This window comes from Laccaria bicolor, genomic scaffold (assembly GCF_000143565.1).
Source record: "Laccaria bicolor S238N-H82 LACBIscaffold_6 genomic scaffold, whole genome shotgun sequence".
Taxonomy (NCBI): Eukaryota; Fungi; Basidiomycota; class Agaricomycetes; order Agaricales; family Hydnangiaceae; genus Laccaria; species Laccaria bicolor.
In genome coordinates this window covers 480,643-492,027 of record NW_001889877.1, presented here as the reverse complement: position 1 = coordinate 492,027, position 11,385 = coordinate 480,643, and the positions used below count along the sequence as shown (strand labels likewise).

The window sequence follows — 11,385 nt, the reverse complement described above, 5'->3', positions numbered from 1 at the left end:
TGAGGGGGCATTGGGCAAAGAAAGAGCTGGAATAGAGAGACTCGTAATATCACAGATACTTAGTATGTCACGGATACATACAGCTTGAGAACAGATGGGTGAGAAGCACGAACTCGACATCATCATCTTTGCTTCATTCTGAGTCAAAACTCTGCAAAAGGCCTGACACAACGGCCACCGAGCCCCTGACCTAACAGCAGTAGAAATTGCACCCACCGATGTCAAGAACGGAGGCGACAATTTCTTTCAAAGAAGTTGCTCAAGAAAAGACTGTGGGGATTGAGGGTAATCACCCTCTGAGCCAGCCATTGAGCAAAGCCTGGCCATGCTTCGAAGGTGTTCACCCGATCAGCTTCCTCGAAAAAACGGCGATCCTGCCGATGACAGTGAGGAAAGGATTGACCAGGCTATAAGAATTTCATGCTTACCTCGCTTTCCTGCCGTGTGTCACGTTTATCGTGAGCATCCATCCAACGCCGAAATGGTTTGTGCCGACGGAGGAGCCGTTTGTGCTGAGCGTCGATTGGGTAGGCCGGGGGTACGATGGAGTTGGCGTTGAAGGTGGCGAACTCCGGACAGGGCTCGAATGGCCAGTTGGCGTCGTTTAGGATACCCCAGAAGGGACCCAGTAGTACGCGTCAACTTGAATCGATATCTGTTAGAGTGATAGTAGTGTTAGATGGTTACAAACCAATGAATAATTCGTTCGTTACCTCCTGTTCACTGCAAACGGAGCTATCCACTGTTTCGTCGGGTGAGGGCTCAAGCTTCAAAGGGGATCGCGTTGGATACACGAGGTTTGGAGTGGAGGGAGGCAGGCATGAGAGTCTTGATTCACGGTCCTCAGTTCCTGTGGATTTCGCATGGTGGGCCATTTGTTGGTAGATGACTGAAATGAGAGTCAAGTCATGCCCAGCCTGGGAAAGCGGCGTACCGAAGAATCCAGATTCAAAGCTTCAGCTTCAGGCCCAGGTCTTGTAGTGACCATCGTCAAAATTGACTTGGAGTGAGGTTGGTAGGAAGCGAGTGACGACTACGTAGTCCTACAGTAGACGGGCGCTCCTACTGACTGCTTTGTAAGCACCGCGGCACTACCCAGGTCTACTGACCCGCCGGCTACTATCGGGCAGAAACGCCTTTCCAGATGCACTGTCAAAGAATGACCACCCTGCTAGGATCGATGCGGGGCGTTAATAGACGTCGATAGCGGGAAACGGAATAAAAAACTTACGCAGGGTCACGTCAACCTCATCAGAACAGTCTCTGCCCCATTGATAAGCCTTCCCATTTTTGTGTCCCTCAGAATGCCCAGATGGTCGACCAACGGTGTTAGATGCTGATTTGTCGATCCGTGCAGCTGGATGAGTATCTGTCGGACATCATGCAGGTATCCATTCAAGAAACGAGGTGCGTCGGCAAGTGTCTCACAGATGCACACCTAGTCACAGACATGGGGAACACGGACCTCCTATGCCGTATCCATTTCCGGAGGCAGGACCGAACGACATCGAGGCAGGGTTGCCACACTTCAATTTCGAAAGGATGGTGAACACGGCAGGCGATGTATGATCGTCTGGGGGCAGATTGAGGTTGCCAGGCAGCTAGGGCTGGAGACAGCAATATAACCCGTAAAGGTGCCTACGAGAGAAAGCTGAGTAAAGATAGACCGCAATGGTAAACGACATTGGTACCTATCCAGCCCACTTTCTCATGAGCCTAGCATGATTTTCACATAACGCGATTTTCGCAAACCTTCTTGAAGGAAAAGACCTTCTTCGCAGAACTTGCTTCAGAATAGAATGTGTACATGGTGTGATCACATCAATCCAGAGTCTCAAAGGACGAGAAACCCTCCGGCCTTTGTGAACGCAACACTCAAGTTGAATCGACCTAATCGCCTCGGGGGGGCCTGGCGAAAAACAAAACTCATGACGATGTATCCATCCGCACCCGTATGTTCAAAATCGATTTCGGCAACACCATCCACACAAACGATGATTTGGAGCGGGGAGCAACTCCGTGACCAATGTCGAAGACGCTAAGCATGCACGCAACAGAGAGTCAGACTTGGGCGCCTGGGCTTCGGTCCGAAGAGACTGCCCACCTGATCATACGATCGGTTTGGTACACGGCGCCACTTGTTACCCTCCCTGCAAACTTTTAATAAGTAATCCCACATTCAAGTCGCTGCACAAATACACCGAGTCCTCCGGAGTGGCGTCTTCCAAGCACCGATAAGCAGCATGCCCTGATGTCCTTGCTCGATATGACGTGGAGGCCTGTAGAGGCCAGACCAAATCTTGCGACCCTCACTTGACAAACCGCCGCGCACCTGGAGCAGTCTCGGGTCGGTCCGCATCTACGACAATAGGCAAGTTGCGCAAAATTTCGCGTTCCGTTAAGACAGGAAGGTTGGCCGTCGAGATGTCTTTGTGAAGTCTCTGCGAAGAACATCTTAGTCTTAAAATTGAGGGAGAGTGTCGAAACAACGTACATTCCTAGGCATTCCAAATGCTTGATATTGATCCACGTCAAGTGATATCCCGCGAACAGTGTCAGGTTTGAGAAGGCCACTACGTAAATCAGGGAGGGAGGGAAAAGGTGCCCAGGGAAGTTGGCTGCGGCGATCCGGTGTAGGGTCATTCCCGGGTAACGTTATGGCTCATTGTCGAAGTGAGTCGTGACAATGAAACTCACGAACGAACGAAGGGCCAACGATGGGAGGCGAAAGGTATGACTCATGGACTCATACCTATAGTACAGTCGATTAGCTGCAATTGAATTCCCAAGATCAGATAGATGTCGTACCTGTCCTTATCCCATCCCCAGAGCATCGTTCTCTAAGAAATGTTCCTTCCCATCATACGAGCCCTCAAATACTTCCTGGAGGTTGGTTGTATTTTCAAGTGAAAAACCCCTGGAAGCTGATCCCGGTACAAGAATGTTCGACACGAATGTCTACTAACAAACGGCGGGGAATCATGCCTATTATTTAATTCCTATCTCGTTGCTCCTTTCGTGGTTGATCGTGGGCCAAATGTGGGCGAATTAAGTGCCGTTTTGAACGTTCTACCAAGGGGCTCCCCTCACGATGCCGCCCCCGTCTGTGGAGCGTTTAAGGTCAACTATCCTCAAAGAAATGCAAAAGAACACGTACAAAGACTGAATCATAGTAGATTCATACGTGTGGACTTCTGTAGGTTGTATTGCTGAATACTTGATCAGTAAGTAGTAGTTTAGACTCATTGGTCGGTGAATCTAGGACAGTCGATCAAGTTGAGTCTTGGGAGTTTGAGCGTTGGTGTGGACCGACTATTCTCGCCGTTTGGCAGATGGGAGCAGATATTGTCAGCATCACGGATAATTCCGACTGGAATTTTCTTTATTTTTGTCCCGCCAATCGCCCGCCAAGGCAAGGGATGGCAGAACCAATGGGCATAATTACAACACGCCAGTTTTTGTTACCACTTGCAACAAAAATCATCCGAATGGCGACCTCGAGTCGGACCGGCTTTGTCAGTGACCCAAATCTGACCCAGTCAAGTCAAGGGTCAAGTCAAGATCCTATGATTATCCTAGGCTTCTACCCATCATCGACGTGACCTTGAAATTTTTTGACTGACGCTTTTGCTTGACCTTCTTTTTTGACGGGGTCAACCCTGGTGAACCAGTTCATGACAACAATCCGGGGTGTGGAGATGTTGATGCAGTGGTATGTTGTGGGTCGCGTCAACGTCATTACCACAATCAGTCTTCTAACAGTGTTCAGGTGCGAGTCCAATGCTATTCCAAAAAGGTCTGGAATCCAATTGATCACATACCACTATAAACATTTTTTATGTAAGTAAAAAAAAAACACAAGAATGTCTACTAAACGTACAGCATGTTGCCGGGTTTTCCGGAAGATTAGTGATAGATTTTGGATGGACTTCTTACTATTACGAAACGATGACCTGGACCGAAACTGGACTGCAATCCATCGCAAGCGAGTAATGTGGATGACCAGTAACCGGGGAAAAGACTAGATCGAGCCTTCCATTTGCGGTATTATTCTTACATACGGAAAACGCGTCGGATTTGCCGCCGAAAGCGAGGAGCGGGGGATTTCCAGTTGCACCAGCGACGTCTTGCTGAAAAAGCGCAAAAACATCATGTGAATTTTCTTGGTCGATAAAGGGAGACAAGCGAACCAACCATGGTGCAGTACGATTGCGATCCCGGGAAAGCAGGTATGGATGCAACAAAGTTCGGCGACTCTCCGTCCCTGGGCGCGGTGGACGACATCACCTGAGCTACAATATTACTTGACTTGGGAAATACGATCGAATTCTCCATCGTGAAAGATGGCCATTCGGAGCAACAAGTAGGGCAAACCTGCAGCGGGGAATGAACATCAAACAAGCAAATGTAGACCGCCACCCACGGAAAGCACCGTCCAAATGATGTTTGATGACATCTCGACCACCACAACTTTTAAATCGACGAAACTGGGACCGGTCGTGGGGGGGTTTTTGAACTGCGCCACCAGCTTGAAATCAGACAGACCCGTCAATAGGCATGGTGTGGATCCCGAAGCCGTTCCTGTGTTGCTGAAATGGTATACTGCGACGCGGTTCGCGTTTCCACAAAACTCGGTGTGGGTGGCTTGACATACCATGCGGCAGTCATTGTCGGACGTACGTTGTGCTGGGTTGTTGATTACGTTGTCACACCCTTGTAAATTTGAATCAATTGGTCAAGAAGATAGATACGACCGTCGACGAGAACGGGAACATACAACACTCGTGCCCATTTTCCAAACCCGCGTTCATGAACCCACCAGCAGCCGCACAGGCTGCAGTACATGACTCAGCAGTGGTACCTCCAGGAATGTTCACACCGGTTCTCAGAGTTCGCGCCGCCGTGCTATCCCTGTGTCGTGTTGTGAGTAAAGGCTTGGCTGAGGATACTGCAGAAAGCACACACGTGAAGCATCCCTGATAGTGCCACATCCCCGTCGTTGTATTAACACTCTGTACAATCACTGGGGGTGGCTTGCCATTGTTAAAGATGTTTAACCTATTGGCACCGCCGCAGGTCTCATTTGCATTTCCGCTGCATGCAATGTTACACTCTGCAACTGGTGCTGCTTGACTCGGGATTTGCAGGGCGGAGTCACAATCTAAAACACGAATTTAATATTTTTTTCCCATAAAAGTGGAAAGAAAGTGTACTAACAACATTCCTAGGAATAGAAGAAATTCATCCGCGATTGAAACATAGAAAAAGTACAGCTAGAATCAATAACTTACGCCTGGGCAATTTGTTGCACATCAGAATCCTTAAGGTGGACGTTCAGGTCGACTCACTACCGAATTCGACACCGGCAAAGATGTAATCAGCTGCGCCACAAATGTTGACGCAAGTTTCAATGGTCATTAAATCGCGGACCACTGAGATGGCTGTAAGAGTCCGCGAAGTTGATATATCGCTGTAGTTACGGAGCTTTGAGCAGATAATGATGTTTCTTCTGGAACTTCACTCACGTGAAGCATCCAACAGAAGTCCAATTCGTCGATACGATGGAAGAAATAGACTGCGTCGAAACGCCCTGGAAGGTAACAAACAATCAGTAAGTCTTCTCGTCAAGCCCAATGAACCAAAGAGCTTACAGGAAATATAAGCGTTAACGCGCAAGCCACAACGCAAAACCTAAACCTCATTATGAAAGGTAATTTCGCTTGAACCTGAATCATTGGTCAGAACGACGGGGTGAAAGTAAGACCCCAAGCTCAACTATTTATGCCACCTGAAGCTCGAGAAGTCAGATAGGCTAAAGCCAGGAGCGCATCTTGAGGGATTTGATGCGAGGCCATGTACGCAGGGCACATCGCGTTTTGATCATCGAGCATCCAATGAGCTGATATGCGTTTTCCCATCAGGAGCTGCGCGTAACTGAATGGATTTTGGGAAGATGTAAACCTTGATAAGGCGTCGGCCAAGTGACAGCGGCCTGATTGAAATAAGGTGCATGAGCCTCCAAGATGCCTGTACCTAAGTAATTCGGGTTGTATCAGTGCTTGTGTGCTTCCCTGCCATCGCTCATGTGCTTTGTACTTCATCTGAGTGCCTGAGAGACCTGGAGAATAGCCGCATGGCAAACGTCGCCATAAATGTCCAAACCTGACTCACATAAACCATACGGGATGTGGTAGGTCAGCCACCCACGTATCGCCAGATTTATAACGTACACATCTCTGGAGAAAATCGTGATAATCTCCACTTTTTAGATATGGTGTCACTTACTTTGCCGCACCAAAGAATTTAGTGAAATATACTCATCCCAGAATGAAAAGTGAACCATGGAAATCCTGGCCTAGAAGGTCTTTTGTCGTGGAGTTGCCTACAATGGCGTAGGCTTCATTGTCCATTCCTATGAGCGATCAGGGTAATAAATTAATAAAGTTTGAACTCAAGTTTAATTCTCACGGTCACGGTAAAGTCGAGTTTATTCCATAATGAACATACTTAGCGCCGTTTCGGATCGTGACTTTGTTTTCCAGATTAATGGTGAGTATTATTGTGCAAATGTCATGGTTATAACTTGTCGAGATACTAATATAAACTTCACCTAGACTCCTAGAGATCAATGACCATAATGAAACGACATCGTTCGAAAACCGGGTCTCCTGGCAGGTCAATGATTCCACTGCTTCAAGCAAGGACCAATGCTTTACACTTATCCCCGTGACGCTTCAAGCTATATTTCGTTGCAAAAAGCTTGCCGCAATCATCGCATTGGTTCTTAATCCCATAGTGCGAGTTCATGTGGTCTGTAGGGGCACGATAAGTCGAAGAAGACTCCAGTAACGTACCACCTTACTGGTCAGGTTATGCTTCGCGGTTATATTTGCTCTGCACAGCGTACAAACGAACCTCCCTGGTTGGTTCTGATCTTTTCTTCGGGCCTTCGTCGCAGCAGTCACCCCTCGGGATCCCACTACGGATCGTTTGACCTCAAGCGCTTGGCCTGGGATGCCACGTGAATGGCCCATGTTTTCCTGGTGATCATTGCGGCTCGCACACGCTCTATCGTTCGGATCATGATAGGTATTCGCCTCGTTGCTAACACTACTTCCAGCCCATGGTTGAGGACTATCAAGAAAGTCGAGGAACCTCATGCGCTGCATTCTGGAATCATATCTACTGCTCGATGATGTCGCTGGAGCGTCGAGACCGACTTGAAAACTCATGAAATTTGAATTATCCATAAGGTCTTGAGCACGGTCAAATTGATCGAGAGCATGGTTGTGGAGAGTCAAAACCGGCAAAGCTGCGGTGTATGTGGAAGGGAAAACTACATCACGAAGAGCTACCACCATGAGTGGGCAATGATTTATCGGTGCGTTGACTTCATATTGCTCCGCCTTAAATTTATGGGTAAAGGCTATCAATGATGTAGATGTAGCAGAGACGAACCAGGGAGTCGGGCGCCATTATCCGGGCTGTACGGAGGTGTGCCTCCATGGAGCCTCCTCGCTTACTGTCGGCACTTCCCTGTGAAATCGTATGGCTGTTGTCTACTGACCAGTCTTCGCCATGAACGAAGGGGTCGAGAAGATCTATAAGCCGCGTTTCAGAGTCGTCGGGATCTTCACGCATTCGGTATGTGGTTCGTGACAGTTCAAAAATGAAGACTCACCTGATTCTACCCATAGCAAATTTTTTGCTTCGTGGCACTGAAGCGGAAAGTTTGGGTTGGGGATTGGTTGCATAGCATGAGGGAGTTGCATAGTATTAAAGTCGCTGGGTCTTTCAGCGCTTGGCTGCTGCGACATGACTGTAGGGGGAAAACTGGAGAGGTAAGGCAAGCTCATTCCAACATGCCTGACTTTATGCGAGCTAAGTTAGGTTATTACTGAGATGTGTAGGCAATGGGAGACGCAGAGGTAAATTATTAATTTAAAACCCTCAGATTTAGACGTGTTGTTGATGGACTGCTCGAGAATGGGCAAAAGTTTTGGAGTCAGGGAAGGGATGGACCGGCTAGATTCATTCATAATATCAAGCGCCCGGCTCACTTTCCAAGTTCGTCACACAATTGACGCCCGTCGCTTCACCACAAAATTCTGCATGCGTCTGTCAAGTACCTGAAGATATTTTCAACCCCTCGTAGTGTTGTTCAAATATTTTAGCTCACAGCGCACGCCACACGGCCTCGTCGAGACTCAGCAACCGAGCAGAAGCGTGCAAGAGATCGGATTTCTGGACACCCCAGTCACCCCGCGTGTTCTCTTGACACATCAAGGGTCCGGTGATTTTTTATCTACCGCGACTTTTTGTCGTTAACGTGAGTATCGTCCATTTCATATCGGACAGAAAGCTGAAGGATCGCTATGGCATTTGATCATGTTGTTATTCATGCCCTTTCAAACTCGCAATTCTCACATCTCTTACGCAAGAGTCGATCAATTCCAACCAGGTACATTTTCGCGGACTCACTGGCAATGGCTTAACTCTCAAACTGTTGAACAACTGACACGATTTTTATGCACGGACATTCTAAAAAGGCAAGAGTTATCAAGGACAGACAAACTTGTGGCCATTTGACTAAAAATATCCGCCTCCATAGCTGGAATTCTATCACCTGCATTCAAATTTTGGAAAACGTCTACTGCATGGCATATCATTACGTTTGTAAGTTCCGAAACATGTGGACTTTCCTGTTGGTTTTCAAGAGGGAGGTTAATCTAATACATACCGATATCGTTACTTGTCCCTTCCCTGAGAAACGTTTTCGTCGCGAGGCGGTCCATAGATTTCATGAAGGAACTACTTCCTATTTTTTTTCATAAAGGGACCTTGCCGCGGCCTTCAAGTTTATAACTTATCATCACATCTCGACCATGGCGCCTCTGATCGTCGTCATGGCTCAAGCTCAAGCGCTCAAGTCTTCTCGCTGTTCGGTTACTATCATTAATTTTATATGCTCAAACACAAAAATTGTTGTAACAGGGGGGTACCATCGGATGTCGTTGCGGCCCGGGGCAACAGATGAAGCGCATGGCTTCGACTCCCTTCGTGTTTCCGATAACGGAAAGAATTTGCGGGCTCGGCATACAATAATTAACCGCACCACGCGATGGAGGTTGAAAGAGCTACATATTGTTCCGGACTTCTCAGGAATCCCACTTTCTACCGACAGTGCACGACAGCCTCAGGGGTCACGGTTGGGTCACGGCCAAGGCCAAATCTAATCTATCTAATATATAAAGAGAGGACGGTTGACAGTTGTTACGTAATAGATCATGTAAGCAGCCTCTTTGTCCTTTACTGAGCCGCGTCAGCGGCGTTTCCCGGGAATGTCACACGGTGTGACCACAACCACAGAACATTTTGTATTGGTAGCTCCCAACCTCATTCTGTAATAGTAAGATCCTGCATTAATTTTTTGTGAGTGTTTTTGTGGTCACACCTCTCTGAGCAGCCTCAATTTCGCTTTTTCTGTACTATTTTTTACCCCCCACTTCATTGTTAGTGTATATTTCTCCTACTTTGAGATCTATGCTGATTAAATTTCAGGTGGATTTTAGTTGCTCTACAGATTTTCATCAGTGGCCTACTCAACTGTAATTTATGGTGCATGGTATAGTGTTGAAAAATCAAAAATTATGGCCAGCTTTGTACTGCTGACTGCAGTTACAGTACCAAATGTAGGACTATATAAGTGTGGATCTAAATGTAACTTTGATGATTTGGATTAGAATAAAAATTTGAATGAGGGCAGGTTAACTTTGATGATTAAGATAAAATGAACTGGGATTGAACATATGCACTGGGAGGTCCAGGGGGCTTGCCCTGACAAGCTGGCCAAGTGCAGCCAGGGCTGCTGCAGGTTAAAGTGTATTTTTGAAAATTTCAAATAAAGTGTAAGTACCAAAACAGGGATTAGTATAACTTTGAGAAACATGTACACCACAGCTATCAGATTTTTATGAGATAGTCCAAGGGACTTCCCTTTGGCAAGCTGGCCAACTGCAGTGAGTGCCAAACCATAGGTGCAGGTCAGAGCATAATTTTAAAATTTCAAATTTAATAAGATGAAAGTACCAGAAGCTGGGGTTTTAGTGGGTATGAGAGTAGGGTGGCCTCCAGGCTGCAACTGCTAGCTTTACACAATGTGGCTGCTCTGAGTCCCACACTGCTCCAGTGTGAGCCTGCCTAGCCACAATTCCTTGGGGTGAGTTGACATTCTTCCAACAGGGTGCAATCCCCTGTCCTTGATGCTTGCGCACAAGGATAACACTGTTAACTGTTGTATGCTACATAGCTTCACCAAAAAAAAAAAAAGAGAGATTGAAAATGTGCACCAGAACTGGAATAAACATATGTACTGGGGGGGACAGCTTGCCTCAGGCATGGCCAAGCGAAGTGATTGCTGTGTCCAGGTCTAAGCCTAACATTGATGATTCAGATGAAAGATATACACTAGATCTGGAATAAAGAATATGTATCAGAATGGAGATTGAATATGTGTACCAGAAATGGGATTAAACATGTGCACTGGAACTGGGATAAAAGATGTGTACCAAAACTGGAATTAAACATGTGTACTGGGGGTCCACACCATAGGTGCAGAAACTGTAACTTTGAGCAACATGTACACCACAACTGTTATATTAGTGGAATGCAGAGTTGACGTGGTGGCCACAACACTATGCTTTTTTTCACCACACAACAACTTTCCTTAGTGAATCAACTCCAACAGGTAAATGCCCTCACTACAACTGACCATTGACACACCTGCTACAGCTTTGACTGAGTTTCAAATCCCTGATGGCCACATGGCATGCTCTGTACATACCAGATCTTTTACATTGAGGAACACCATAAAATTCCCAAAATGTGTGAAAATTTCAATCTCTTTCTTACTGAATGGTATCTTTGTTATGTAGAAATTAGGTATGGCATCACATATAGAGGTAATTTAACAGGAAAGTATGTCTCAATTTGAAGTCTGCCCCAAGTCTGCCTGATTGGTTAGGCCCTCGAGACAGAAAGCAATACAAAGTCCAACTTTCACAGATTTTCGGTATTGTGGGATTTAGTAGTCTCGTGCCCATCCGTTGTGGAGAGTGAGCGGCCCGCCAGACCGTCGGAGTGTGAAAACACACTGCAGAACACTCTCCACAACGTCTGGTGCAATTGGTAGGGCGAACCTACGGTCGAGTCACAGCGTGACAAAATGTAACAACTTTTCACGTAGAGTTTGCATAGAGTAGGGAGCAATATCAACACAGTTTACAAGCATTGGACCTGTTACAAACTATATTTCTATGTGTAATGGTAAGTACATGTGAGCTATGTTATAATCTGGTAGCCAGCTCGGAGGGAAGGGACATGTGG

At 46.8% G+C, this 11,385-nt stretch overlaps 5 protein-coding genes across 5 annotated transcripts; all 5 read right to left on the bottom strand.

Annotated features, from left to right (window-relative positions):
* On the bottom strand, positions 1–657 carry LACBIDRAFT_315487 (uncharacterized protein). The gene is made up of 2 exons (XM_001878021.1): positions 429–657; positions 1–374 (listed from the first exon to the last, which is right to left on the bottom strand). The coding sequence occupies exons 1-2, from the start codon at positions 468–470 to the stop codon at positions 222–224; spliced, it is 195 nt and encodes a 64-aa protein (XP_001878056.1). The 5' UTR covers positions 471–657; the 3' UTR covers positions 1–221.
* A 1,652-nt stretch (positions 658–2,309) lies between these two features.
* On the bottom strand, positions 2,310–2,834 carry LACBIDRAFT_315486 (uncharacterized protein; the record flags this gene model as incomplete). The annotated part of the gene is made up of 4 exons (XM_001878020.1): positions 2,310–2,441; positions 2,495–2,661; positions 2,706–2,752; positions 2,809–2,834. 4 exons carry the CDS (start codon positions 2,832–2,834, stop codon positions 2,310–2,312), a joined length of 372 nt encoding a protein of 123 aa, XP_001878055.1.
* A 95-nt stretch (positions 2,835–2,929) lies between these two features.
* On the bottom strand, positions 2,930–3,794 carry LACBIDRAFT_315485 (uncharacterized protein). Its single transcript, XM_001878019.1, has 2 exons — positions 3,158–3,794; positions 2,930–3,104 (listed from the first exon to the last, which is right to left on the bottom strand). The coding sequence occupies exons 1-2, from the start codon at positions 3,244–3,246 to the stop codon at positions 2,993–2,995; spliced, it is 201 nt and encodes a 66-aa protein (XP_001878054.1). The 5' UTR covers positions 3,247–3,794; the 3' UTR covers positions 2,930–2,992.
* Positions 3,795–4,597: 803 nt separating this feature from the next.
* On the bottom strand, positions 4,598–5,418 carry LACBIDRAFT_163522 (uncharacterized protein; the record flags this gene model as incomplete). The annotated part of the gene is made up of 4 exons (XM_001878018.1): positions 4,598–4,713; positions 4,778–4,911; positions 4,966–5,161; positions 5,349–5,418. Coding segments are annotated over 4 exons (516 nt in total), but the record flags the coding sequence as incomplete, so codon positions are not given.
* A 1,366-nt stretch (positions 5,419–6,784) lies between these two features.
* Positions 6,785–8,283, bottom strand: LACBIDRAFT_324620 (uncharacterized protein; the record flags this gene model as incomplete). Its single annotated transcript, XM_001878017.1, has 5 exons — positions 6,785–6,812; positions 6,916–7,426; positions 7,524–7,601; positions 7,682–7,881; positions 8,180–8,283. The coding sequence occupies 5 exons, from the start codon at positions 8,281–8,283 to the stop codon at positions 6,785–6,787; spliced, it is 921 nt and encodes a 306-aa protein (XP_001878052.1).
* Between the last annotated feature and the right edge of the window lie 3,102 nt (positions 8,284–11,385).